The following is a 25078-nucleotide window of genomic DNA, read 5'->3' as shown; positions in this document are numbered from 1 at the left end:
GTCGCGTGTCACTCTCTCTCTCTCTATCTATCTCTATCTCGACTGTGTGAAATGGCCTATTTTTAACGACGTCGGCGCCAGCTCGACTATCGTTGAATCCGAGGTCTCATTTTGCAAAGTAAACTCTAGGAACACTGTAAATGTTTTAGCGTTATGTTGTGCAGTGCTGTGTTATATTGTTGACGCCCTGTTTCTGTTCGTATGTTGAAATTACAGCTGCGCACCAACTGCAGTGCGTATGTGTGTGTGTGTATGAACGACAAGAGCTTCATGTGTGTGTTACGCTCGCAGTAGCTTTGCAACGTGAAGAAATGAGCGAATTTCAAATTTTTTTTTTAATTCAACTTTGCACGAGGATGTCGGTCGTGAATTATTAAACGATACATCGTGGCCGGGGCGATTGATTTTCCGTTGATTAAACTTCAAGCCGCGCAAACTTCCAAGTAATTATAAAACGCGCGAATTTCACATGGCATGTGATACCGGGAAATTTAAATGATCCTCATAGTACATAATTATGCGAGCCGTCGATCACAGTAGTCGCCCACACGTATGCATGCGATTGATGTGTAGCTTATGTATCGTAATCGAGAATACAATATATAACATGCGTACAGTGATTTACCGTTATGAAACATACAAACACGTGCAAAAAAAAAAAAAAAAATAATAAATAAATAATTTAAACACAACCACACGAAGCATTTACAGTGCCCCGTGTAAGTACAGAGCAAAACGTCCACGACTAACGAGGGCGCAACCCCCCCTTTCTTCTTCCGCTTTTCCAGGGCGAGTCGAACGAGACGAGGATACAGGTAGCGAACGAACGGGCTCACCAGCTGCTGAAATAAGTCGCCGACGTCCCGATGAGATCCAAGCGCAAACCCGGACGACGATGATGATGATCAATGATACACGACACACTAATGGATCCGCGCGGACGAAAGCAAAAATTCATGAAATCTATATTGTTATTCACGCATTACATCGGTAAAAAGAACGCGTGCGCGTGCGCGGGCCTCCGCTACTTACATCCAACAACAGCAACAACTATCTAATGCATATAAAACACAGAGATAACACACGAACTGTGTCTATACCACAATGCTATCTATATACTCTACTACTATCTCTACTACAGTGCGTTGATTTTCGCGTTTGATTGTACCTTAATTATATCATCACGTCATTATGTGTACCGGAAGATTTCGCGAGTATGAAAAAACGGAGCGACGGAGAGAGCGCCACCCTTATTGCTGTATACCGTCACAGACGCACGCCCATACACGTACACACATACACACACACACACCTACTGTATACTTCAAGCGAATAAAGCTCAGTGTCGTCGAGCCGTGAGAGCGTCGACTTTGATTATACGAATCCGTTATGTATATTATACACGTCTATTTATCGAGTATACGCAGCCCTTGCAGTAATTACTTAAATGTATACATTGTACTGGTGCATCATGTATCATTGCGAGTTAGTTATATAGTACGTTGTCGCGACGTCGACGAAGGGTTTTTGCGTAGATTTATCAAGGGAGGAGGAAAAAAAGGCGTCGCGTCGCTTCGAGATTATTAGTTTATTATATAATTATTATTATCTATATACATTGAAAAAAGACAGCGCAGGAGAGAGGAAGAAACTCGAGCTACTGAACTTTTGCTGCGGCAGCGTTTCTCTTCTCTTTCCGCGTTGTTTATCGCGACACATACACAGACACACACACACACGCGCGAACGCTTAAGGGTCTTACGTAGTTGGAGCAGTTTTAATCTCTGACTTTTTCCTTCACGAGTACAAAGTGTATCAGCCGTTTTTTAAATTTCCATTTTTACGGATATATGTGTAAAGTGCCCCCCCCCCTATACTCCTCCCTGCAGTATACGTCTTTGTCTCTCTCACACACACACACACACACGTTATAAAAAAGCACACGAGACGCTCGCGTCTCTGCTTTTATGTAATAACAACGTGCGATACGAATCGCGTATAGGATTTATTCTATAGATCGTATACTTGACCACACCCCACCTCAGCAAACGATGAAAAAAAAACAAACGTTTAAAGGATATGCGTATTTTTCCCCCTCGTGTACTTACGCCGCGTTTAGTACATCGCGGGTTTTTTCGGAGCAGCGTTAAAGAAAGTAATGAACGGATTGAAAAAAATAGAAACAAAAAAACAAACGATTTATATACATAACGATACGATATAACGATATATATATATATATATATTTGTAATGGCAATGAGTCGGTTCAGTTTTACGTGCCTTTGATCGTTCTCGTTTCTCATTCGTAAGACCCTTATCGACAGGAAAATTGATAAATTATAAAATCCATCACTTCGGTCCGCGCATCCACGACGACACTAATATTATACTCTCTTATGACTCTCTCTCTCTCTCTCTACATGTTGTAACGAAAAAAAAAACATTAATAATAATAATAACAGATTTACTGTATACTCCCCGTCTCATTATCGTTCGAGCGCGTAATAAGCGACAAATATACAACAAACCGCAACCTCAAAGCATGTGCAAAGTATTGACGAGCAAGCAAACGAAAAAGAAAACAAAGTAACGAGTAATAACAGTAATAAATAAATAATAATCAATTACATACAATTATTGTAAAAGCAAAGTATAAAAGAAAGCCGTTTTTTCCTCTACTATCCTAGACATTTGTCTCTGCATAGAGCGACGATTTTTCTAATTAGGGGCGCGCCTAAGCCGCGCCTGTCGTATAGTTTTTTTTTCTCGCGGAACGATTATCAGAGTTCTATTAACGATAACAGACAAACTCACTCACTCACACGTACACACACGCACACCCTCTACCAACGATGTAATCCTGCATATCAGGCGTGATGCGGACGGTCCGCGCGTCTCTCTACTTGACTCCCCCGTTTATAATATTATTATTAACGTATTATACGATGATATTGAGGTGCCGCCGTTAGTGGCGCGGCGGAGTTTAACCGACACAGGCACACGAGTCCTAGAAACATTTCGAGCGATCTCGATCATTTTGTCTCTTATATTATATCGATATTTATTGTAAGCGAGTAAAAAAGAGGAGGAAAGCAAGCATTACCGCAAAACAAAGAAAAAAATGTTGAAAAAAAAATGGAAAACACACAACGATCTTTATAAGTGCATTGATATCACAACACGGGTTATGATCGTCGGTGGGACGATGCTCGAACAACGCGCGACACGTGTCCACCGCGTAATATTATATTCTGTACGTATGTATCGCGAGTGTATAACTTTTTCGAGCGCGTTTGCACACATGAACACAGCGTAATTTTCATTGAGTTGTATAAAAAAAAAAAAAAAAAACGAAGGTTGAGGCATTACACACATTATAGAGAGAACGGATGATGATATGACAATGATAAATTAAAACGTGTCTCGAGCATCTTGCCTACCGTCGTTGTACCATTGCTGCTCAGGATAGTAGAGGAGTATGTATTAACTTATAATAGGGGAAAATTTTTGCCAAGCGAGAGAACGAGAGAGATGAAACGCAGGTGCTACTTAAACAGTCCCGCGTATAATTTCGGATGCTAAGTGTGTCGAGGAACCAAGAAGCGGACGATGAAGGGGGTGTACAAGGGAGAAGCGTATAACGAGAAAAAGCCGAAAGTACGAGTCGAGTTTTAACGAGCGGAGACTCTCCTTTAGTTCGCCTCCTTTCTTTCTTTCTTCTCTTTTTTTTTTGTAAGACGAACAAGTGCGGAGTAAGAAGTTTAGCGATGTTTGCACGAGGAGTTTATTACTTAAATGAATCAAGCGAAGAGCGCAGCGCAGCGAGCCGAGAATAAAGTAAGAAAAATGACTCGCAGCAGCACCGCAACCCCCGTGTCGCGTACATAAGCTGTAACCCTCAAGAAGGAGAAAACGAGGCGTTTAAGAAAGAGAGAGAGGAGTAAAGAAGACACGTGTATACTCGCGATCGCATCAGAGGTCGCGAGAGAAGCTTAATATACTTACAACTGGAGGATATTATGGAAGGACTACGTCGACGACAACACCACCAGCGAGATAGCGGCGAGAGGCGACGACGATGCTGATGATGATGATGATGATGAAAAAAAAACTTGTACATTATTGTATTTACACAGAGGCTTGTACATGTATTGTAGAGAAACAAATATTGTAGAACCGATATAGCGAGAAAGCGATGTGAGCGAGCGAGATTATAATGTGCGAGAGAAAGATGTAGGAGCGCGCGACAAGTGATGATTCGATATGTGTATGTTGTTGTAGTCCCTGCGCGCCAATTTCCGAGGTGGAACTCTTGCGTAAGGTGCGGCTTCGGGAAGGGGAGAGATTCCGCGAGCCTGGGGGAACTGTATACGCGATTTCCTTGGTTTTTTCTACTGTTACACTCACACAAACACACTGACACGCGTATACATATTTACGAAACTTGAACCGTCCTGCGTTTCCCCTCTTAGCACGTATAATCTATATGTATAGACGAACGATGGAGAACGTTGTACTTTAATTTCCGCGGGTCCTGATTTCAAAATCGAATCACGAGCATACAAGAGCTGCTCTTTCGCCTAATCTCAGTATTATTCCACGCCACACACAAACACACAGCGGGATCGATCGCACTCGTGGCCGAGAAACTTGTCATGTGTCGCGAGAGCGCGCTGAGAGGAGAAAGAGTGCGAGGCCGAGCTCGTTAAATTTTCACGAGTCGCCTCGAAATTTTTACGATGCTATCCTCCACCTTCTCTCGTTGCTTCTTCTTCTTCTTCTTCTTCTTCTTCTTCTTTTGCTCATCTCACGCGACTTCGTTTTTCGCCCCCGAGCTCTCGTTCGCTCTTGACCCACTGTTTAAAAAATGACGATCGAGCAGCGGCCGCGAGAAGAACGTGTCCTGCTAAAGTTTATCTCGGTTATGATATGTGCACAGCCACACACCTACACAGCACGCACACACACACACATCCACAGTTGATATATGATATATACAAAAATATAATACGTCAGGCCTATATACATAATTGACGATGTATAGAGCGACGATGATGATTTTGCCCGCGGGACGCTTATATACGCGATATACAAATATTTTGCGAGAGGCGGAAAGCGGCGTTATAGAGTTACAATGTTATTGAGTGCGCGAGAGGGTGCAAAGCGAACGGCTGATTCGTTGAATGAACTCGAGAACGATTATTATACAAGTGCGTTGTAGTTGTGTCCGTATACACATATACATATTATACACAGGCGACGATATATAATATATAATAGTCGGTACGGTGCAGCTGGGCAGTATAAATGTGAATTGCATTATTACACACACGCGAGATGGAGCGCGCGGGGAACTGGCCTCGTTTTCAATTTTTATTATGTTCTCGCGCGCTGTCGGCGGATTCGACGCGATGTGTGCCGAAGGATAAGCCCAGCCGTTTTTCTTACCCCCAGCCTCGAGGCGAAGAGTAGGACTTTCTTTTGAGAGGGATATACTTTTTCTAGGATAAACGTTTCGACGGAGAAGGCTGCGCTTTCGGTTTCTTGTTATTGTAAGCTTCGAAAAATATATATACTCGAAAGTATCGCATTTACGGTGTAGAATGAACATATCCTTCGCGTGGGCGTCGATTCGCCGGCAGCGCGCGCTGGCTTTGCTGTCTTTTAATATCGCACACATTTAACGAACGAAAAAAGATGAAGCGCGCGTATAACGAGGAGTAATGGCTGTCAGTAAAGCAAGCGAGGCAGAGAATTTCGATAACGAAGCCATTTTGCCGCCGAAGCATATTATAAAGCAGAAAAAAAAACTCGTAATCCGTAAATGAATCCACGTATAAGAGCTAATAACCGCATAGACGTAATCGAAAAAAGTTTGTGATAAACACGAAGGTGCAACAGAAAATAATAAAAAAAAAAAACAACAACAACAACACGTATAAGTTATTGTGTATATCGGGTCTCTGATACGTGCGCGTCGGCGATGCTTTAGCAGCGAAGCGATTTCTCGAATCTGCCGTTCTTCGGGCAACTCGACTGTGCAGTGTTGTCACTTTCTCAAAGAAAGGAGTTTCAAAATAAAAGTTTTGTTATCGAATCGATTTATAAAAAAGAACCCAAAAAAATAATAAGCGAGGTGCGATCGGGGTGTTTTATTCGCAGAATATATACGTAGACGTATAAGTGAGGAATTTTTTGAATTTATAAAATGAATTTCTAAGGGTATAAAGTTTGTATCGGTGTAGTTTATTCGCAAGAGCAAAGTAATCGCTAATTTCTTCCATTTATTGCTCGTTAAACTATTAAAACGTGAGACAAATTCATATTTATTAATCGTTATAATATGATACTGTATAATTATTGTTGCTAGAAGCAATGAGTAATTAAAAAAAAAATCTTTAGTCTTAAATGCCTATAGTTAAATGCTGTAAGCGATGCTAACTTTTCGATCTGCAGATTCGAGGACTGTTCGACAAGTGCAAAAAAATAACACACACGATTATACAAGATTCATTGCGACAAAACATATGTATCACAGATTTAGAAAATCCACAGAACCGTATAGTTGCGTACATGAAATTAAAGCGGTATGGGTATAAAAAAGAGTTCGACCTCGAAGGTCCGGGAGGCGTATATAGAGAAAAATAAAACAATATAAACCAGCAGACGCGTCGATCGATCGGGAAAGATCGTGCATAAGTAGAACTACGAAAGAGTAAAAACAAACAAAACTAACAAACAAACTCGTCCTCCGCCCTCCATTCGACTTTTTCCCGAAGGATCACGGGGGGAGGACGTAGGTGGGGGCCACATTATTTAGGTGAAACAAAAGATTACAAGTATAACAAAAAATAAATAAATAAATAACGATTAGCTAAGTAAAGAGCGCGAGAGAGAGAACGAGAATGAATGAAGCGTCACGGAGTGCGACATAAGAGCGTGCGGAGTAGAGCAAAAAAGTAAACACGCGAATTCTGAGAGGCAATTGGCTTTCCCTAGATTTCGTCAGCGTCACTATACATAATATACAGAATATACATAATGAATATATAAATATAAATATACGTATGTTAATAAACAGAAATTAAAAGGATGAAGAAGGAAAGAAAAAACAAACGATGAAAAAATGGCAGACACGATCTCGCAGATTCTATATATTGTAAATGCATATGTATTTACTTCTCGATAATAGAGAATTAAGGATTGTATATTAAAGTACCCTCATAACTGAACTGTCTCAAACAAGTTTTTCCCTTCATTTTCTTTCTCAGTTGCTTTGACCTGTACATTAAGAGACATGTATTTATCTTTCCTATGTGCTGCAAATAAAGTTTGTTTCTTGTTAATCTGCCACAGACTTACTTAACGATCATCGCCACGAATCAACATCCAGAAAAAAAAAACGCCACTTTTATTGAGAAACTTACTCGAACTTGAACACCTATCCTCTGTACAATCTAGCACTAATACTCTTATCTATTCGCGTCGCCGTGTACCGGACAGCAGCTGGGCTGGATCCTCTGGTGAACCGGACACGTCCTCTCGTCCCGCCTGCAAAGAGAAGGAACAATTCACGCAACGACTCTCACTGTGTAACCAGGCTCTGTAATACGAACTGGCTCGAGCTGCAGGAGGAGTTTCGAGTCTCTTTCAGAGTCGTCGCCCTCTTGCCTGGCAGAGGGAAGCTGTCGCGACGATCGTCGACGAACTGCCAGTCCTGGCACTGTCTCCGTCGTCGTCTCTCCAGCGTGTCCTTAAATTTCAATGACGTCCCCGACTAATGTATGCGTATCCTGATTCTCCTATATTCTAATGCAAATATCGTCCTCGTCCGTCCAACTTTCATCCCCCCACCATCACCATCATCATCAGCCGAGAAGAATCACCTGCAAAGTGCCGCGAAATCTCCCGTAGAAGTCGCTCGCATTGAAATTCCTCTCGAGCGGCGCCTCCTCCTCCTCCTCATCATCATCAGCGTCGCTCGAAGGGTTCCGTCGAGCCGTGGGCCGCATTTGCATGCGAGGACTCGTCGCGCCCCGTTTCTCTCCCGGACTCGACGACGCGGCGTATAGGCTCTCGTTCGACGACGACGACGACGTCTCGGCCGCTTGGCTGCTGCTCTCCGACGTCGTGGATGCGTTACGCTGGCTCGTTAGCACAGAGGGTTGACCGAGCCGTCTGGACTTGAGGGGGCGAAAATAGAACGCGATCACGCGCTTGTTTGGATAGCCATTGGAATATTAGCCCGCTATATCGTGATTCGGTAAACCGTTCCTCGTCGGAATTTTATTGCTATGCTTGTGTTCGTACAAGGGATCCGAGGCTGCGAGGGAGATAAGCCGGGCGACGTGTACACCCTTTGCTATCTTATCGGCCAAGTTTCTTCTCCCTCTTTTTTTACTACAGACGAGTCGCCGCTGTATATCTCCGTCGTCGCGAGATTAAATTCAAGCGGGGGACTCGAGACCGGAGTACATAGTTTTCTTTTATCGGCACTTGGCGGATAGGAGCTTTTTTTTTTTCGAAAAATATATACACAACGAACTTTTAGCGGCTCGAGTTCTTCCTCCCGGGGACGACGGGACGTAGTTTTCGGTCCTCTGCCGAAGATCCAGGCGTCGGAGCTTTCACCCCTTGTGTTCGCAGAGTCGCTCGGCTTAGCCGCTCGGAGGAGCCGCGACAGAATCGACAGCGTCAACTGTAAATCGAAGGCTACTGCTTGAGTGCCCGGCCTGATAAGGACTATATACTTTGCGCCGGTGAAAGGAGGGATTTCCATCCCGAGTGATGCATTAGGGAGCTTTTTTGGAATCGGAACGGGGTTTACGTCGGATTTCAGTTGATTGATTTCGCGTCGATTGTCCTCGTCATATTTTTCAAAGAATGTAAATGAACCGCCACCTGATAAGCCGAGATCACTAGCAGACAGATGAGCAGTCTCTGGCCGGCCCGATCAGCTCGATCCAACAGCTTGTTCCCGCATCCCTCGCTGGAGATCGTCAATTGATCATCGGCTTCCGGCTCGCCATTAACTCCGGCGATACTCTGATGGACGCAAGCTTGCGACGCTTCCGACGAGCAGCACGAGTACGGCACATCCGCCGAGACCATGTCTCTGGGTCTGATGGCGTTTGCATGTAATGCGCTGTACTTAGCCAATAAAGTTCAAACTAATACAAAGTTTCTCACTCACTCCTCAGCGAAGTAATCCAACTCGACATACTCCCCGTCATCGGGTCGCTTCCAGTCGACGAAGAACCAGTCGACGTAAGACTCTGCTCCGCAGCAACGAAGTTCGATCTGTAGCCTGTCGACTCTAGTCTTGATAATAGGCTCGGCGGGATAACGACGTATTGCCCGGTGTAGTCCTGGTCTGACCCGACGTCGGGACAGACTCCAGAAGTAGGCGCTTCCAGCACATGCCCCCAGAACCAGCAAACCCGACAGGCAGCTCAGCAACGTGTGCAGGAAGAGAAGACGGTCCAGGGATGACTTACCTGCGATACGAGCTTTAGTTTCTCATTTGCTGTTGTGTTTTTTTTTTTTTTTTGTTTTTACGACGAAATTAAATCGCGACAATGATAGCTTCGAGTTTGATTTTATTAGCTTATGGTAATTTTATCCCGTAAATCTTTTTGGAGATTAAGCTTGGATTACGAGTCTTATTACGCCAACAAATTATTTTGCTGCGTTTGTATTAATTTTGGAGATTTCTTAAGTGCCTCTACACTTATGACGTATTTATAACGACAAAAAAGTCGAAAATTTATTTACTATTCTCCCTGCACCTTCCGCTCAAGCTCTTCCGTCCAGCTTCGAAATCCTTGTTGACTCCGGTCCTGACAACCATCAATCCCAGCACGTGCACCGGTGCCACGAGGACAACAGCCAGTCCAGCTGTTCCAGGCCACAAATAACCCTCTCCTCCAGGCACGACCAGATCCACGTGATCCCCGACCCTCATCTTCAATCTCAATGCCCAACCCAGCAAAATCACCGAACTGACGATGCCCAGCAGACTCAGCCAGAAAACAGCACTGCTGAGCCTGGACAGTCCGCAGCGCAATCGCGGACAGCCCATATAACGTTTCCTGGTACTTCACGTCACGGCGCATTCTCGATGGCTCTAATGCTGCTGCTGCGTCGACGCTTCTGGCATTTGTGGGCGTTTGCGTGGGCGGAGTATTCTCTGCCGATGAATTGTTCGAGAGGAGCTTTGACGGGCGCTTTCGTCTCGCGGTTATGTGCGCGAGGAGAGATGGAGGACGAAACAAGTGACGGTGGAAGTTGTGCTTGATAGGAATTTTTTTTTTTTAATAAAAAAGGTTTTTAGAGATAAAATTTTTAGCGCAAGTATCTAATTTGATACGCGAAATTGGCGTGCAGCTGAAAAGGCTTTTAATGGAACGACTTAATTCGTTTAAGTGCTTCTGAATTTTACTACTAGGATGTGGAACGAGAGAAGAAGGATATCGTAAATAATCGAACGAAACGTTGTTTTATAATTGTGTATTTTCTTCAAATGCAAAATATAATTGTATTAACATTAGTAAATATTATATAACCTTTACAATAATATTCTTTCATCTGTATCATTGTTACGAACCTTCGTCACGTGAGATACTCTATGCTCCCTTCGTATATACTGTGTGTGTGTGTGTATACACGAAAACCTTGGATTCCTCTCAATTCAACTCTCGTCATTATCATCATCTGGTAACATTAATTTCACTCGTGTAAATAAAGACATCTAACTCGTCGCAAAAATGAAAAATAACAATTTATCTAGCTGTTCCTCGTGAAACGTTTCAAGAGAGAAACTCAAAGTGTAGGTCTAGACACGCTGTCACATAGATCACGGTACACGAAATCAAACGTTTCGAGAGCGTCGCATTTAAATTTCGACTCTGTACCTCGAATATACATAAGATTCTACGCACCTCTATACCATCCATCGACTTTGAATTGTCCACACTCATTGATTCATATATATGGCAGTCACTCGAAAGTGTCTTTGACGCAAAGTTATCATTTCATTTATTATTATTTTTTGTTACATGCATCATATTTATTTTTTACAAATTCATCGTTCATATTTTATTTTATTAATCTTACGCTGACTGCTAGCATACGGTTTGATTTATTTACTTTTTAGACTTTCTTTTTTTCGCACAGATTTAAAAATTACTCCTTTGCTTCATATCATCCACGCGACAAGTTTTGTAATTTGTATAATATATTGCAGTAATAAAATTGTTGGTTAAACAATTGAGAATAGTCTTTAGTAAAAATATTGTCACACCCTTGTATAAAATCTTTTATCCAAGCGATTCTTTCAACATTACAGCTCAATGGAAACACGCAGTAACACAAGGTTTGTATATTAATTCAAAAATTATCCGTTCTGCAGGAATCCTAATAATTGCCATCGGTTAGTGAGTCATTTTACGTCAAACATCGTCGCTACCAAAATCGCACCGACACTGTCCAACAGTAGGACAGATTTAACATGGATACAATATATATAGTGCAAATTCTCAGTTAAAATCCACTCCTATCAAACTTCAGAATAATACAAAATCAAGGTACAATCGAGGTGTGATTGTAATTCTTTGTTTTTGATGCGTACGTCAAAGCAATACTAAGTATAGTTATAGTATTTACCTCTTCTACGACATTCACTTAGTTAATAATAATATTATAAAATATTCTGATAACTAAAAATTATACATATATATATATATATATATATATATATATATATATTTAGTAATGCATATAATTTTTGTTGCTCCATACGGCAATCTGCTTATTAAGCTACGTCAATTTTCAAAAACATGAATTTGCATACACAAATTGACACAGATCATTGCCTGAATGTGATGTATAATCGTAAAACGATCGATACTTCAGGACATACGGTCCAGGTGGATATTAATCATTAAAGACTACTTAAAACCGAGTGATTACATGAAAATATATTTCTAGACACCTTATTTCGTATTTCCCATGACAGTAAAACATTAACGCAATAAAAGAGAATAAAAATACAGAAAAATTATACGTAAAACGAAAAAATGCACTCATCCTCGTCTGCGAAAGTTGTGTACGATCAAAAGTATTATTAAGTGACAACTATTAAAGATCAACCGAAGTCCACTGTATAACAGGCGTGGACTTGACAGCACGGAGAAAATATTATACGATGACACAAGCCTTAATGCTCAAATTACATGTCTAACGCTCACATCCACTGTTGATTGTTAACATAGTGCATACACCTTCGTGACACAGATATTCCGTTTCATAATCATCATCGTCATTATCATGCGAAGCTCCTGCGAAGCCCACCGTCAATTTCATTCAATAAAATGCTATCCCCAACAATTTCATCTTACAAAATTTGCATACACGCACGTTATAAAAAGCTACGTAATTATCATTAAAATCTGGTAATCTATCATCATCGAATAATAATGGCTTAACCATCTAAACTGCGACTGTTATATATGTGTGTGTGTGTGTGTGTGTGTGTGTGTCGAAAAGAAGAAAAAAACAAAGAAACGAATAGACTTCAACCATCTGCTGATAGGTGATATAGCAATCGGAAAGCACACGTCTCCTCACATAGCATGTACACGCATTTACAAATACAACGTGCGAGAAAAAAATCCTTGCGACATAAAATTTCCTCCGCGTCACATATAATATATTTACACGAAAACTACTCCGACGTCCGATCGCACACGATGTATACATATAATTAAAAAGGCCCCAAAAGAGAATCACCGTCGTCTCGCGGCTCGACTCATCAGACGAGACTGGAGTCGAGGGCGCGGAAAAGATCGTCGTTCTGCGCGTCGCTCATAAAACCGAGGTCGTCGTCGTAGCCGAGAGCCTCGAAGCCCACCGTCGTCGGTTGAGGAATTTGTTGCTTGTCCCGCATCAGTATGGGACTGAGATGTTGATGGTCGATGCCGATGGTCGACGAGTTATTAGTCCATTGGGGAACGGTCTGAAGCTGTTCCTCGACGCTTATCTGCAGAGGTGATATCTTATCCTGGTCGAGGAGGAGCGGTGGGTTCGATAGGAACGACGTCGGATCTTGTAGCTGGCTTTGGGTGTTCTGCATCTGTGGGACAGAGAGATGAGTTAGTATCCTGATTATTTCATTATTTAGACTTGATCAGAATTGTACAACAGTCTTTCACCGAGATCCTCTGAACATAATTACGCTATTTTCATTGCTACAAGATAAAGACTGTCGGCTGCAAACTTTTTTTATAACGATCGAGATCATTCATTCGTTGCATAACAAGACATCATCTCACACAGAATAAAAAAATGAGGAAATGCTGCACTTCAAAAGGATTAATGGGATAACGCGCTAGGAAAGAAGAATAGCACGAGAGGTTGATGCAGAGCCGCGATTTTCCCGCTCATTTGACTCGTTCCACTCTATAGTCTCTCTCTCTCTCTCTCGCGTTCAGTCGAGCGAGTGAGCAAGCGCGCGCGAAAAAACAACGACGACGGCGCAGGCGCCGTTATTAAAAAGCCAAAAGGAAAGAGAGCAGCAGCTCCCGCCGCGTAAGATTAATCTTCGCGCAAGTCAAAAATAAGCGCTTGAGAGCTTTGCCAATGTCGCGCGAGTGAGAGAGAAGGGAAATGAAGGCGATTCAGCTTGTACGGCGAGAATTTATTCGAACGGTTTGCTTGTTGGGAATTTCATTGCTGGATACGATAATGGGGCTGATAAGTGGTCACTTTGTTGGAAGTTAGTGTCGCGTTGGCCGGCTTTACGAGCGCATTATCCGTTAGTATCGGCTTTTTATTGAGGTCGTAAACTATATTTCAAATAGACTGTGAATTTGCTTTTTGAATTGGCGTTATCTTTCGCGCCAAGAGTCGCGCGATGTGAAAATAAGTGAAAAAAATTTTGTAGCCGAGAACTCAATCGTCTGTAAAGTTGAAACTTTGTAATGAAAATAAAGAGGTAGAACGAGTATAGGATACCACACCAAGAGTAGAGGAAAGTGGAGAAGAGAGAAGGAATTGAAATGCAGCAAGTCGTTTGTTCTGTAGATGATCAATTTTTTTTTCTTATATCATGTATTTCAAATCAACGGTGGATCAACAATTCCATATATACTTCTTCAATATGTACACAGTAATAACTTGAGAGCCGCTCTCTTCGTTAATTAAAATTTCTGTAATTCACTGTTAAATCATTTTTTTGTTCGTTTTGTTCGCATCATCATAATCATATTATAATAATCGTTAATCTCGTCTCCGACAGTCTTTATTTCGTATTATCATTAGCAGTATCATTAATAACGACAGCTTTTCATCAGACCTGCGCTAGTTTCTACTACTACTACATTTTCTTCGTTTAATGTACTTCATGCTCGTGCTAAGACATATACATTGCTCTGTGTATGCAAGTGTGGGTGTGTTTGTGGTCGTACGTGATATACAAATACACGGACGGGCGCGCGAGTGTATAATATAGTGGTGTGTACCGCGTCGCGCTCGTACAAACGAATCTACGAAACACAGCTCCGATAGAAAAATACAGAAACACGGTAGTAAGCCTTGTAATTAACTCGTACGCGTAATATCGACTTCGCAAGCTCAAGCGTGCGGGAGATTACACACAGACGTCAGTTTATCGTCTTTATATATCTTCGCGTGCACGTATATAACACATATACCTCAACGCGTTCTTACAAACGTCAACAGCTCGTTCGTACTCGTCGGCAGTATCGATAGTTAGTTTTATCCTCTTTCTGCGTAAATACATATAATTCATACATACACAAAATACGCGTGTGAATATATATATTGTCCAGTTACCAGACTGGCGCTCGATCTCGTGTTTATATTCCCAGAAAAAAGAACGCGACTACACATTCCACGTACTCTACCCCCTCGCTCGTTTCGTTCTAGCTTTGTACGTTTGTGCGAGGACCTCGTATCGTATTCGTCAGTGATGAGAAAAAGAAAATTGTCGCGTGTCTCAGCGCGCGATAGGATTCAGAGTTCATTTGCTGAGTATGCCTTTGGAGGATCTCGGGGTCTGTTTCGTCAGACACACGTAGCCGGCACTCACGTCGCAACCAGAGACCAGCAGGTTCATCAGTACGCTGTTGGACTGCTGCTGTTGCTGCTGGCGTTGAGACGTTGGTCTTCCGCCTCCGTCGTGCTCGAAGACGTTTTTGCGTGGGTTGCTCAGACCGACGCTTTCGTCATTCAGTCGACAGAGGTTCGATTCTTCGTACAGGTTGTTGCCGTTTACATTGTTGCTGCTAGTTCGTTGTGACTCCTGCGTCGTCGACAGCTGATCCGGCCAGCTGCGATTCTTCGGTACCTGTTGGGAGACCAGTTGCTGTAGAAGCTGACTGCTCTGTACAGAGGACGAGAGTATATTCTCGAGACTGGAGATATTGCCGTTGTTGTTATTATTGTTGCTGGATGTAGGTACGTCGTTGTGCTTGACGCGTTTGCTCTCGTGGCTGGATTTGGAGTACGCGTGCACGCGCTTATTCGTGCGCTCGCGATCGGCAGTGGTGTCTTTTGTGGTATCTGAAAGCAAGAACGTCAGGGGGAATGATTCATTTTTTCGGGGACGACGCTTCCTCGCGAGTGGCCGATGCACTCACTTTTTAAACTAATCTGTCCTAAGACATGCGTGGGATTAACGAGGATTCCGGCGTGGTCCTTCATCTTCTTCGAACTAGATTCGTCGGTCAGCAGCTGTGCTAGACTGGAGTTTGCGTTCTCTTCGCCGGCGTCCGTTAACCTGCGCAGAAACAAGAGCGTTATGGCAGCAAAGCTCGCGCGACTCCAACAGCCGGAGTCGAGCTCCCTACCATTTGCATTTTTTCTCGTTGGACTGACTGGGTCCCCACATGACCATGTCGTCGCTGATGAGCATTTGCAGCGCCTCGTCTTGATCGGACATGGGTATGTACGGTGCTCTGAGCGCGAGCTCGTCGTCAGCCATGACGTCGCTGATGCTGAGCATCAGCATCTCGTCCTCGGACAGGCCACCGCCGCTGTCGTTGGGACTGTTGAGCGAGTCGCCGATACCGCTGCCTTCTGGACTCTAAACGATTTTAACGACTGCGTTAGTAATTGCTATATCGTTTATACTATACTCTTCACTGACTCGTCGTCGCATCGGGGAAGAGGCTCTGTGATTCGATCGCGTATACCGTCTGCTATTTGCGTCGTCTAGCAATGAAGAACGCGATATTGTCTTCTATTAGAGAGATAAACTTTTTTCATGCGCCACGTTTTCCGAAACTGGTAAATTACACGGTACAGAGGCACGGATACAGGTCGAGCGATTAGCCGCTATCGTTTCACAAGAGAGCATGTTTCAAAGCGGTGAGGGACATTGCGCAAACGTTACTCATAAAAGCGTTCGCGTGCGCAGATTATCGCATTATCGCATACTTTCCACACCGGCGATGAATCATAAAAAAACGTCTTCGATATCCGCGCGCGTATGCAAACCGGCGGTCTTTCCCCGACACAACAACGAGTGCACACACAATCACCGCACGCACTTTGGTGAGGGTCGGCGAGTGGAGGTCCGTGCCGAGACTGCAGCGGCTGGGCGAGTCCCTGTAAATGAAGGGATCCCCGTCGGAGGAGTTGCAGTCGTCCCTCCTGAGCGCAGAGTCCCCGAGGATCGTCTGCTCGACGTCCTTGCCGCTGCTCTGGTTGCTGTTGCCGCTGGTGTTGCAGACGACGTCGGTGAGCTCGGGACTGAGCAGCGGGCAGTAGTTGGCGTTCAGGATGAACTCGTCGAGCATGTCGCTGAGGAAGGGCGGCTCCTCCAGAGGTACGCACACGTCGCCGGCTGTCGGCGCCAAGTGGGTCAGGTCCTCCGGCTCGTCCTTCAGCACTGGAATGTAACGTTCGCTCGTTACGAAAAATCACAGCCTAATAAGCCAGCGAGAGTCTAAGTATTATCTATTTAGTATCGAAGGAGGCGGTGTACTGACTGGTGAGGCCCGGTTGGTCTTCGCTGAACGTGAGGAAGCCCTTGTTCATATCCTTGGTGCGCGGCGCGAAGATGCTCGCAGTCGCGGTCTGCGGCGCCGGTCTGTGGAGCGGCGGGTCCGGAATCGACGTCTGCTGCTGTGGCTTCGGCTCGACCTCGCAGACCGGCACGTTCGCTTTGGCCTGAAACGAGAAGGGAGAGAGTGCTACTCTCGAGAGACTCGAAATTACGCGAAACTCGGAGCTATACAATACCTTGGCGCTGTCCTGAGGCTCGTCGTTCTCCTTGCCGACGTCGACGACGACGTTTCTGCTCTGCTGCTTGGCGGGTCTCTCCTGGAAGGACTGGAAGAGCGAGGCCGTCACGGACACAGGCTTGTCGGCCAGCGGCTTCCTCGGCGGCACGACTGCCGTGGGCTTGGGCTCCTCCTTCAACTGGTCGGCGCGTGCCTCCAGCTGGCGCACGCTGTACACCTCATCCTCGCACTCGACGCCGCTAAAATGCCAAGATAACCACAACGCTCGACCATTTGCTTTCTCTCTCTCTCTCTCTCTCTTATATTCGCTCTCGGGCCTCGTCCCTGATTCACTAAGCGTACATAATATCGCGCGCGTTATGTATTCTCGGCGCGGGACGATCGGGAGAGCGAAGCGCAGCCGACTACCGGCATATAACGCGCGAAATATATATATATATATATACCGGGAGTCTTCTCTCTCTCTCTCTCTCGCACACTCAGTCAGTCAGTCCCGATATAAAAATAAAGCCTCGAAGTAGGTATCGCGGACGTTCGCGATGTTACTGCCACACAGACTCTCGCGCCGTCGCTCAATGATGCCTTGGTAAATATACGAGTGTGGCTATTAGTGCGCGGAGAGGGGGCAGATAGACAGAGAGAGAGAGAGAGAGAGAGAGAGAGAAAGAAAAAGAGGGACGCGTTACTTATATGCGCGCGTGTAAGCGTATATACATACTGGATGTGTGTAGCTATGTATATATATAAGAGAGGATTATAAACACGCGTTTTTGGCGAAAGTTCGTTTACCCTCGCGCGGAGTACACCTATGCGCACACGTGCGCGTACGTGCCGGTATAGTCGCGTGTGGGTTTTACCGTCGCTGACTACTTAATCCTTTCGAGAAGAAACTTTGTCTTCTTCCTGATCACGGGGGAAATGAATGAACGCTGAAGAGAAGAAGCTAGTGCACAGCGAGACAGAGAGAAAATATGCTCTCGCGCTCGTTCAAATCAAAACATTACGTAAGCCGCCGTGTTTGCGAAGGCAATTTGAAATGCTTAGCACTGTTGGCAACAATGTGCCATTGCACATATCCCGCTCGCATACACGCCGAGAGGGCGAGAGGCAGCTAGCGGCTGCACATAATACGCCGAGAATAAATTTTCGCTCTCTCTCTCTCTCTCTCTCTCTCGTGCGAAGCTTCTATGTTACAGGCATATACTTATGCTCTTTGGGGATAGAGGGACAAGAATCCTATTGATGGTATATGGAGTGAGAATTGAAATAAAAGCTGTGCAGACCTACCCTTACGACAGGCACCTATAGAGGTATAAAATAAAATTTCAAAATAGCCATGACAGTGATGAATTAATGGAAAAATTACAAAATAAAAACAGGGCCGCCCTCGCATCAGTTGCACCTCTCGATCATCGATATCGCGCTATGATAACGGCCTGAATCGAATCAGCTGATGTACATCGGAACTGCGAAAGCCCACCGCCACTATATGTATATAGGAGAGAAACCGTAGCAGCGAAGGTTCTGACGCAAGTAATGGGCCTAACTGTCTTTAACCGCTCTCCCAACGACTCGATAATCACGTGAAATTGACCTGCAGTCCTGTGTAGCATTACCACAGCTATATACCGTCTAGACTCCTACATCAGTCGTAGCTCTCAACGTATAACTTTTCGCGACGCGAAAAAGAAACACCGCCTCGTCCTATCCAGCTCTCCATCTATCCGGCCGGCCGAAAATGTTGAATAAAAAACTTTTCCTTTTCCCCAGCTCTCCAGAAAAACACCTGCGCAGTAGTTGCGCAATAACGCGGCGATTTTTGAGAGACGTTAAAAACCGCAGTACGGCCGCGTCTTATACAACCCGTTCGCACCTCGTATAAGCGTCGAGAGCTTGTCTATGTATATCATTCACGAGTAGCCGCAAAAGACAAATCATCGGCCGCTGATGCTCGTTTCGGGGAGGGATCGATGGTATAACTCGTGTGCTGTGTCGGAGGGCAGTGGAAAATGTGGGTTAATGCCACTGCCAATAATACCGGGGCTACTTTTAGAAAGTGGAGTTCAACGCAAAATCCGCGCCATGACATAAGACAACTCTTTATTGCACGACGCGATGCATTATTCAGCGAGTCGGCGGATTTCGCTTTGTGCAAGTTTTGTTTACTATTCCTCGGGCTCTTTCCAAGGCGAAGGTTCCTCGTTCAATTACGCGAGGAATGCGTAGTCACCCTATCGTTTTACGCCCGGCGCTTTGTGCTTCTCTGTTATTTCCCTTAATGTACATTCGGCCGAGGGAAAACATTCGATGTATCGATTTTTCGCGCTGTCCGCAGGCATTAGAGTACATTGAATTCTCTGGAGATACCATCAGCGAGTCGCCCCGAAGCTTCTATTTATAGAGGCTGAATTAAAGAAAAAAAATAAAGAGATCTAAAGGATCATCCCGAAAAAATGCACACATAACGTGTCGTGCGTCAAGCGCGCTGCGCGACCACGTGCTCGACAATACGGGCCAACGTCCGACGCGTCCGACGCGTCTTCCGCTTATTGTGTGCAGCTATATACACTGCGCCTAATTTCGCGGCCGCCTTGAATAAAATCGTCCTTTACGCGCAGCCGTATATTTGCGTCTTGGCACAACGGCTGATTTCTGCGACGCGAGTCGGCGATTTTTTTCTCGCACCTATGCAGCAGAGCGAGTTTTCATAATACCGCTGGTGCACTGGAGATAATTGGAGGTATTGAATTTCAGCGTATGATTTTTTTGTTCTCTTGCCGGCGCCGTGATATTATGCGGGCAATTGGCAATTACAGCTCGCTCTTTTGTCGCGCACGAACCAGAATCCGCACGTGGGCTTATTAAAATTTAACGGACGATTAATTTCGAGCTATTTCGAATATCGATCCGTATGACCACCGGTATCCGGTTCTCTCAACGCGTTTCTGTCTGTGTGTGCGTCTATCAAAGCAAAATTGACGTCGAAAATTCCATCTGAAAATAGACCCGCAGCGGGAAAATCAACCGGTGCAAAGCTCGAAGGACATGTTACGTGTACGTGAAAAGCCCATCGGCAGCAGCAGCGAAAATCCGGAAACGTCGCGAATTTCGCGGGGGTACAGATCTCTGGTCGGTTCTGCAGAGAGATGAGAGAAGCTACTTCGGCTGAGGTTAGGCCGCAGGTTAAATATGTAGCGGCGGTTAAAAATAAACTTGACGGCCGCCCGGCTCTCTGTCTCTCTGTATATCCTTGCGCAATGGTCACTGCGAGCACGTGGACCGAACCGTATTTTTTTGGCTTTGCATCGATGCGCTGGAATGAAAAGGTGTACACGCGGAAAACGCAAGCTTTCATCGAATGGAAAAAGCCGTAGAACGGGCGTAGGCGTCGAAAAAATTCCGCACGATTATCGAGCCCTGCGTGAATGATATTATAAAAATCGTCGTGATATTTTTATACATAAAGGGGACGCTTCCAGAAGCGCCCATAACTCGTCGCGGTTTGTATTTTTAGAGTCGATCGCCGTAACGATGTACATCGCTCGAAAATTCGATGCGAATCGCACAATTGACGGTATAAAAAAACGTTCAGTCCGAGAAACGACATAAACCGGAATCATCCAGGTCTCCCGGGTCAATTTTTATGTCCGCGTCGTTAATCGCGAGAACGAGAGAAGAAAATCCGGGGGACGCTTATGTACGCGACGCGGAAGTAAAGGTCCAATTTTCGGCTATAATACTCGCATACAAGCCTAATTAATGGCTCTAGAGAGACAAACTATGCCTACACTCGACGGAAAAGTTTCGGCTTTGGAAAGAGAGACGACAATTAGCAGGAGCTCATCGCTACACACGTGCGCTGATACGACGCAAGAGCAGCTCGTCACGTGCATCGCTGCAGCGCGCGCACGAAATTTCGAACGGCCTATCCTTGCAGCGCCAATCGATCGGAGCCACGGCCGCAGAAGGGAAATCGGAACGTGCAAGCGAGGGAGAGCTTGGCTAATCGCGCGAGGCTGCAGCCAAAATTGGTTGTTTCTATACTCGAGATGCGCGGGATAATCGATGTTTTAGCTGGTTACATTGTTTCGAAGGACGACAGCCGCAGAGCGACTTACGTAAAACTCGTCCAGGAGACGCGACAATTAGCCAAACAAAGGGAGCGGAGGGCCGCGTACAAAATTGCGTATTGCGTCACGCGTTTCTCGTCAGATTGTACAAGCTGCAACGGCGGATACTTCTTTCGCGAAAGTGAACCTTTCTGTATAGCATCGCGCCGAGTGACAGCATAGGTGCGTTTGCGTTTCGTTATACACAGCCCCGAAAAAGGTCTCGCTCCTATCTACCCTTGATATATTTTTCGAGTTATCGATCGCGCACATGACGAAACTGTTGCATCCGCAGGCGTGGCGAATTCTCGCGCGGATTATATATTGCGCCATCTCTATATACACGGCCTGTACACTATATAACGCACACAGAGATAGGGATTATTTTTGCCGCCGTAATCTCCGTATAGTCGGGGATATTTTTCAATCGGGAGCTGACGGCAATGATGTAACTGGCTTATCAGATCCGACGACGCTCGAATTGTAAACAAAGCGCGCGAAGACGTCGCTCCTCGTCGAATAAAACTAATTCATCGCCGAATCGCGGAGAGAGCGAGTACATAAATCCATCAGCGCGAGCTAGTTTGCCCAGGCCAAACATGCGAGAGGCTCGGGTATAAAAGACTTGTCGGAATTTCGCGCAGCGCTGGAGGAAAAACGCCGCGGAAAAATCGCGTGACGCGGAGAGTTGGGCAAGGCCTGGTTATATCGGCGCAACGTGCTTCAATGTGAACGCGACGATTAGATATTAGATAGGCGCATCGTCGACGTGTATATGATCGTTGTTGTCCGGGCCGAGAGAAGCGTCTCTCTGCGATGTATATAGCGACTCATCGGCGAATTATGCGCTGTATCGGAACGAACGAGCGATGAATGGCAGGAGAAGTTGCACTTTGGACGCCTGGGAGATACGGGCTATCACAGAATTTCACTGTCGAGTGTGTATAATTATAACGCACTGATTCGTACACTGTATATTATTGCAGACTGCGTCCCATGTAACTCACACGGAGTGTATTATCACTGCGAACGTCTATAGTAGAATGCAGCTCGGAGAACACTGGATATGCGTGGGTGGGTGGGTGGATGAAAAAATTCGAAAACTGTCTTGAGAGCTCGTGCGCCGAGAGTCAACGATCCCGCCAGTTGTCCGATCCACGTCGATTTAAACGCGCACCACACGCTCGAGATCTTGTTCTCCCGCGAGTATAAGCGCTTCTCCCTCTCCTGCACTCGCCTCTCTCTCTCTCTCTCTCTCTCTCTCTCTCTCTCTGTCTGCGCGCGATTTTTCGCTCGCTCGCTCCCTCCCGCCCCTCGACTAAATTTAAAAGTACCCACGCGCTCTCCTCGGGGCCGATGTCTCTCACTCTCCGCTCTCGTTTTATATTCGTATGGAAGATCCCCGCTGTCGCTGTCCAGGAGTTTGGCAGTGTGCTTTCTTCTCTCCCCGAGTATAATACAGTCGTAGCTTCTTTCTTACATCGTAGCTTTTGGAATCCGGTGTACGAGCGCAGCACAGCCAGGCGGTTCGGCGAGTACGACAACACTAGGCGAGGGAGCTTACGACCGGTCCAGCGATAGGCTGCACGTTATACACGGCGCGTCGTCTCCCTCTCTCTCACTTGCTCTCGGCTCTGTGCGTCTCTCCCCCGCCGTCGCTGCTGCTGCTGCCACAACGGACTTATGTAAGCTCTAGCGACGTTTGCATCGCGCGATGCGTCTCTCTCTCTCTCTCTCTCTCTCTCTCTCTCTGTCTATGTAGTTGACGCTACGTAGTATGCACTGGCGAAATTTCCTCTTGTCTCTTCTTCGATGCCTGTGTCGTTCGACGTCTCACGGGTTTACGCGTTCGTTGATATTCTCCCGTAGAGCTATCAGCTGATGCGGGTATATAAGCGCGGACAGTTACGAGCTGCTGCTGCTGCTGCAGAAAAGCTCGACAGCCGCCAGCTCGGAGCAGCGACTAATACTGCGGGCCGAGTTGGCGAGCGAACGACTGACAGAACACAGAGAAGAGAGGTGGCGTGCGTATGCGAGAGGAAACTACGCCAGAGCTGAGTGTGCAATACGTAATGTTCGAGAGGGACAAGACTCCGACGCGTTGATATTTTTTTTTCTTTTGTCTCTCGGTTTTACGCGATATTTTCGTAACGATGACATAAAGCTCTCTTCCGAGAGACTATAATTCGACGGGATGCCAAGCGCGTTATTATTTCATTATATTTTATAGAGCGAGACACGTCGCGCAGGTATAGCTTGCAAACGAGCTCCTCTCTCTCTCTCTCTCTCTCTCTCTCTCTCTCTCTCTAATGTCACTCTCTCGACTCGTGCGGCAATTCCTTACCTATTACCGCGAGGCGTGCGTGCGTTTATCTTCCATTATTTGAGCCCGACTCTCTCACGCATACTGCACAGTGTGTCCCCCTACTCCCGACGCTCGCACGTTTGTTTCGACTGCGCGACACTCACTCTCTCTCTCTCTCTCTCTCTCTCTGCGACGAATTTCGCCGTCAGCCGAGAGCAATTATCTCGTTGAACGATTTATTTATTACGGGGGAGCAATCAATTCCCTCGAGAGCTTTCGCTTCCGGCATCTTATTTTAAATCTCGCTCGATTGGCAATGCGAGTTATGGCTTTTTTATTGGATTTTTCGTTGTATACACAGAGGCGAAGAGTAAATTTGCTAAGCAATACGGCTGATCTTGCGGAACGGTTCCGAGATACGGGGCCGACCGTTTCAGCATTTGAATGGCAAATATCCGCGCATCGGGAAAAATATGCGAAGCGCCGAGACGGAGAGAATTAGCATGGGTAATGAGCCCGTGTAACTGTTTTTATTTTTTTTATTTTTCTTTTAGCTTCGGATTTTCGAGATCCGAGTAGCTGCAGACGTGACTCGACGCCGCGATATTCCAAATAGCCGCTTGTACAGCGACTGCTTTCTCGACTATCGCGCGCGCTTGAGTAACGTTGACTCTCTGCCAATGTTTACGCGAAAGTTTAATGAAATGTCTTTGCGCCTCTCTGTGTATGTAGACTATACTCCATAGCGTCTCTGCCTCTGATCTTAGTCTTGAGACTGACTTTTTATCGATTGAGTAATGCGTCTTTTGCGAAAACAGAATATTATTTCCTCTCTATAGCATTCGCGCTTGGGTAGTTTTCTCTGAAAACACCGCTTCAATTCCTAAGAGTCGAGAGCTTTACGGAGCGTACTTGATGTTTCTCCAGTGTCGGATTGAATAATCTCTTCTTGAAAAGAAGAAAAAAAACGAAGCGAGAAACTCTGAAGTAATTTTGTGCCGAATAGCAAGTAGCTAAAACTGCACTATCCGATCCCTCGCTTGATTCCATTTCACGGGAGCGATTCGTCCGTTTGTTTTCGACGCAGGCGCACATCCGATAGACTTATATATTTTTTAGCACACAGCACATACGAAAATAAAGCGAATGCAGGTTTACGAGCGCGAATTTTTAAATATAACCGCTCCTCGCGTTTCTCGGGAGCTTTGTACGCAGGAAAGCTCCGCTTGTAACCCGAATAAAGCTGAGCTTAGCCGTCGTTGTAAACACGCAGACATCAGCCTTTCAAATCGAGAGACAGATCCGAAGCGATAAGACAGAGCTGCCTCGTGCATCGCTCGCACCCACATAACAAGGCACATGCTATCTCCATAGGTAATGAAACGGCCCGTGACTC

At 45.4% G+C, this 25078-nt stretch overlaps 3 protein-coding genes across 10 annotated transcripts in view; 1 reads left to right on the top strand and 2 right to left on the bottom strand.

The window, feature by feature from the left end:
* Positions 1-5931, top strand: part of LOC100121354 (synaptosomal-associated protein 25) — a 33519-nt gene extending 27588 nt beyond the window's left edge. For all 6 annotated transcript variants that reach the window (XM_008207346.4, XM_001606107.6, XM_031929333.2 and 3 more), the window contains exon 7: positions 789-5931. In XM_008207346.4, coding sequence (XP_008205568.1) covers positions 789-851 — 63 coding nt within the window. In that variant the 3' untranslated portion in view covers positions 852-5931. The remainder of the gene's footprint in view (positions 1-788) is intronic.
* Positions 3735-10204, bottom strand: LOC103315967 (photoreceptor outer segment membrane glycoprotein 2-like). The gene is made up of 7 exons (XM_031929321.2): positions 9776-10204; positions 9195-9498; positions 8903-9122; positions 8547-8699; positions 7888-8184; positions 7618-7754; positions 3735-7552 (listed from the first exon to the last, which is right to left on the bottom strand). Exons 1-7 carry the CDS (start codon positions 10080-10082, stop codon positions 7474-7476), a joined length of 1497 nt encoding a protein of 498 aa, XP_031785181.1. The 5' UTR covers positions 10083-10204; the 3' UTR covers positions 3735-7473.
* Positions 10205-10495: 291 nt separating this feature from the next.
* Positions 10496-25078, bottom strand: part of LOC100121394 (hypoxia-inducible factor 1-alpha) — a 40890-nt gene continuing 26307 nt past the window's right edge. For 2 of the 3 annotated variants that reach the window (XM_031929307.2, XM_016985100.2), the window contains exons 8-14: positions 17267-17507; positions 17014-17194; positions 16573-16913; positions 15871-16106; positions 15661-15800; positions 15111-15583; positions 10496-13133 (exon numbers count right to left, since the gene is read on the bottom strand). In XM_031929307.2, coding sequence (XP_031785167.1) covers positions 12813-13133; positions 15111-15583; positions 15661-15800; positions 15871-16106; positions 16573-16913; positions 17014-17194; positions 17267-17507 — 1933 coding nt within the window. In that variant the 3' untranslated portion in view covers positions 10496-12812. Of the gene's footprint in view, positions 13134-14091; positions 15584-15660; positions 15801-15870; positions 16107-16572; positions 16914-17013; positions 17195-17266; positions 17508-25078 lie in introns of those variants that run through there. The other variant, XM_032599691.1, reaches the window with a different exon arrangement.

This window comes from Nasonia vitripennis, chromosome 4, assembly GCF_009193385.2.
Source record: "Nasonia vitripennis strain AsymCx chromosome 4, Nvit_psr_1.1, whole genome shotgun sequence".
NCBI classification, from domain to species: Eukaryota; Metazoa; Arthropoda; class Insecta; order Hymenoptera; family Pteromalidae; genus Nasonia; species Nasonia vitripennis.
The sequence above is the reverse complement of the archived record's forward strand: the minus strand, read 5'-3'. Positions and strand labels throughout refer to the sequence as shown.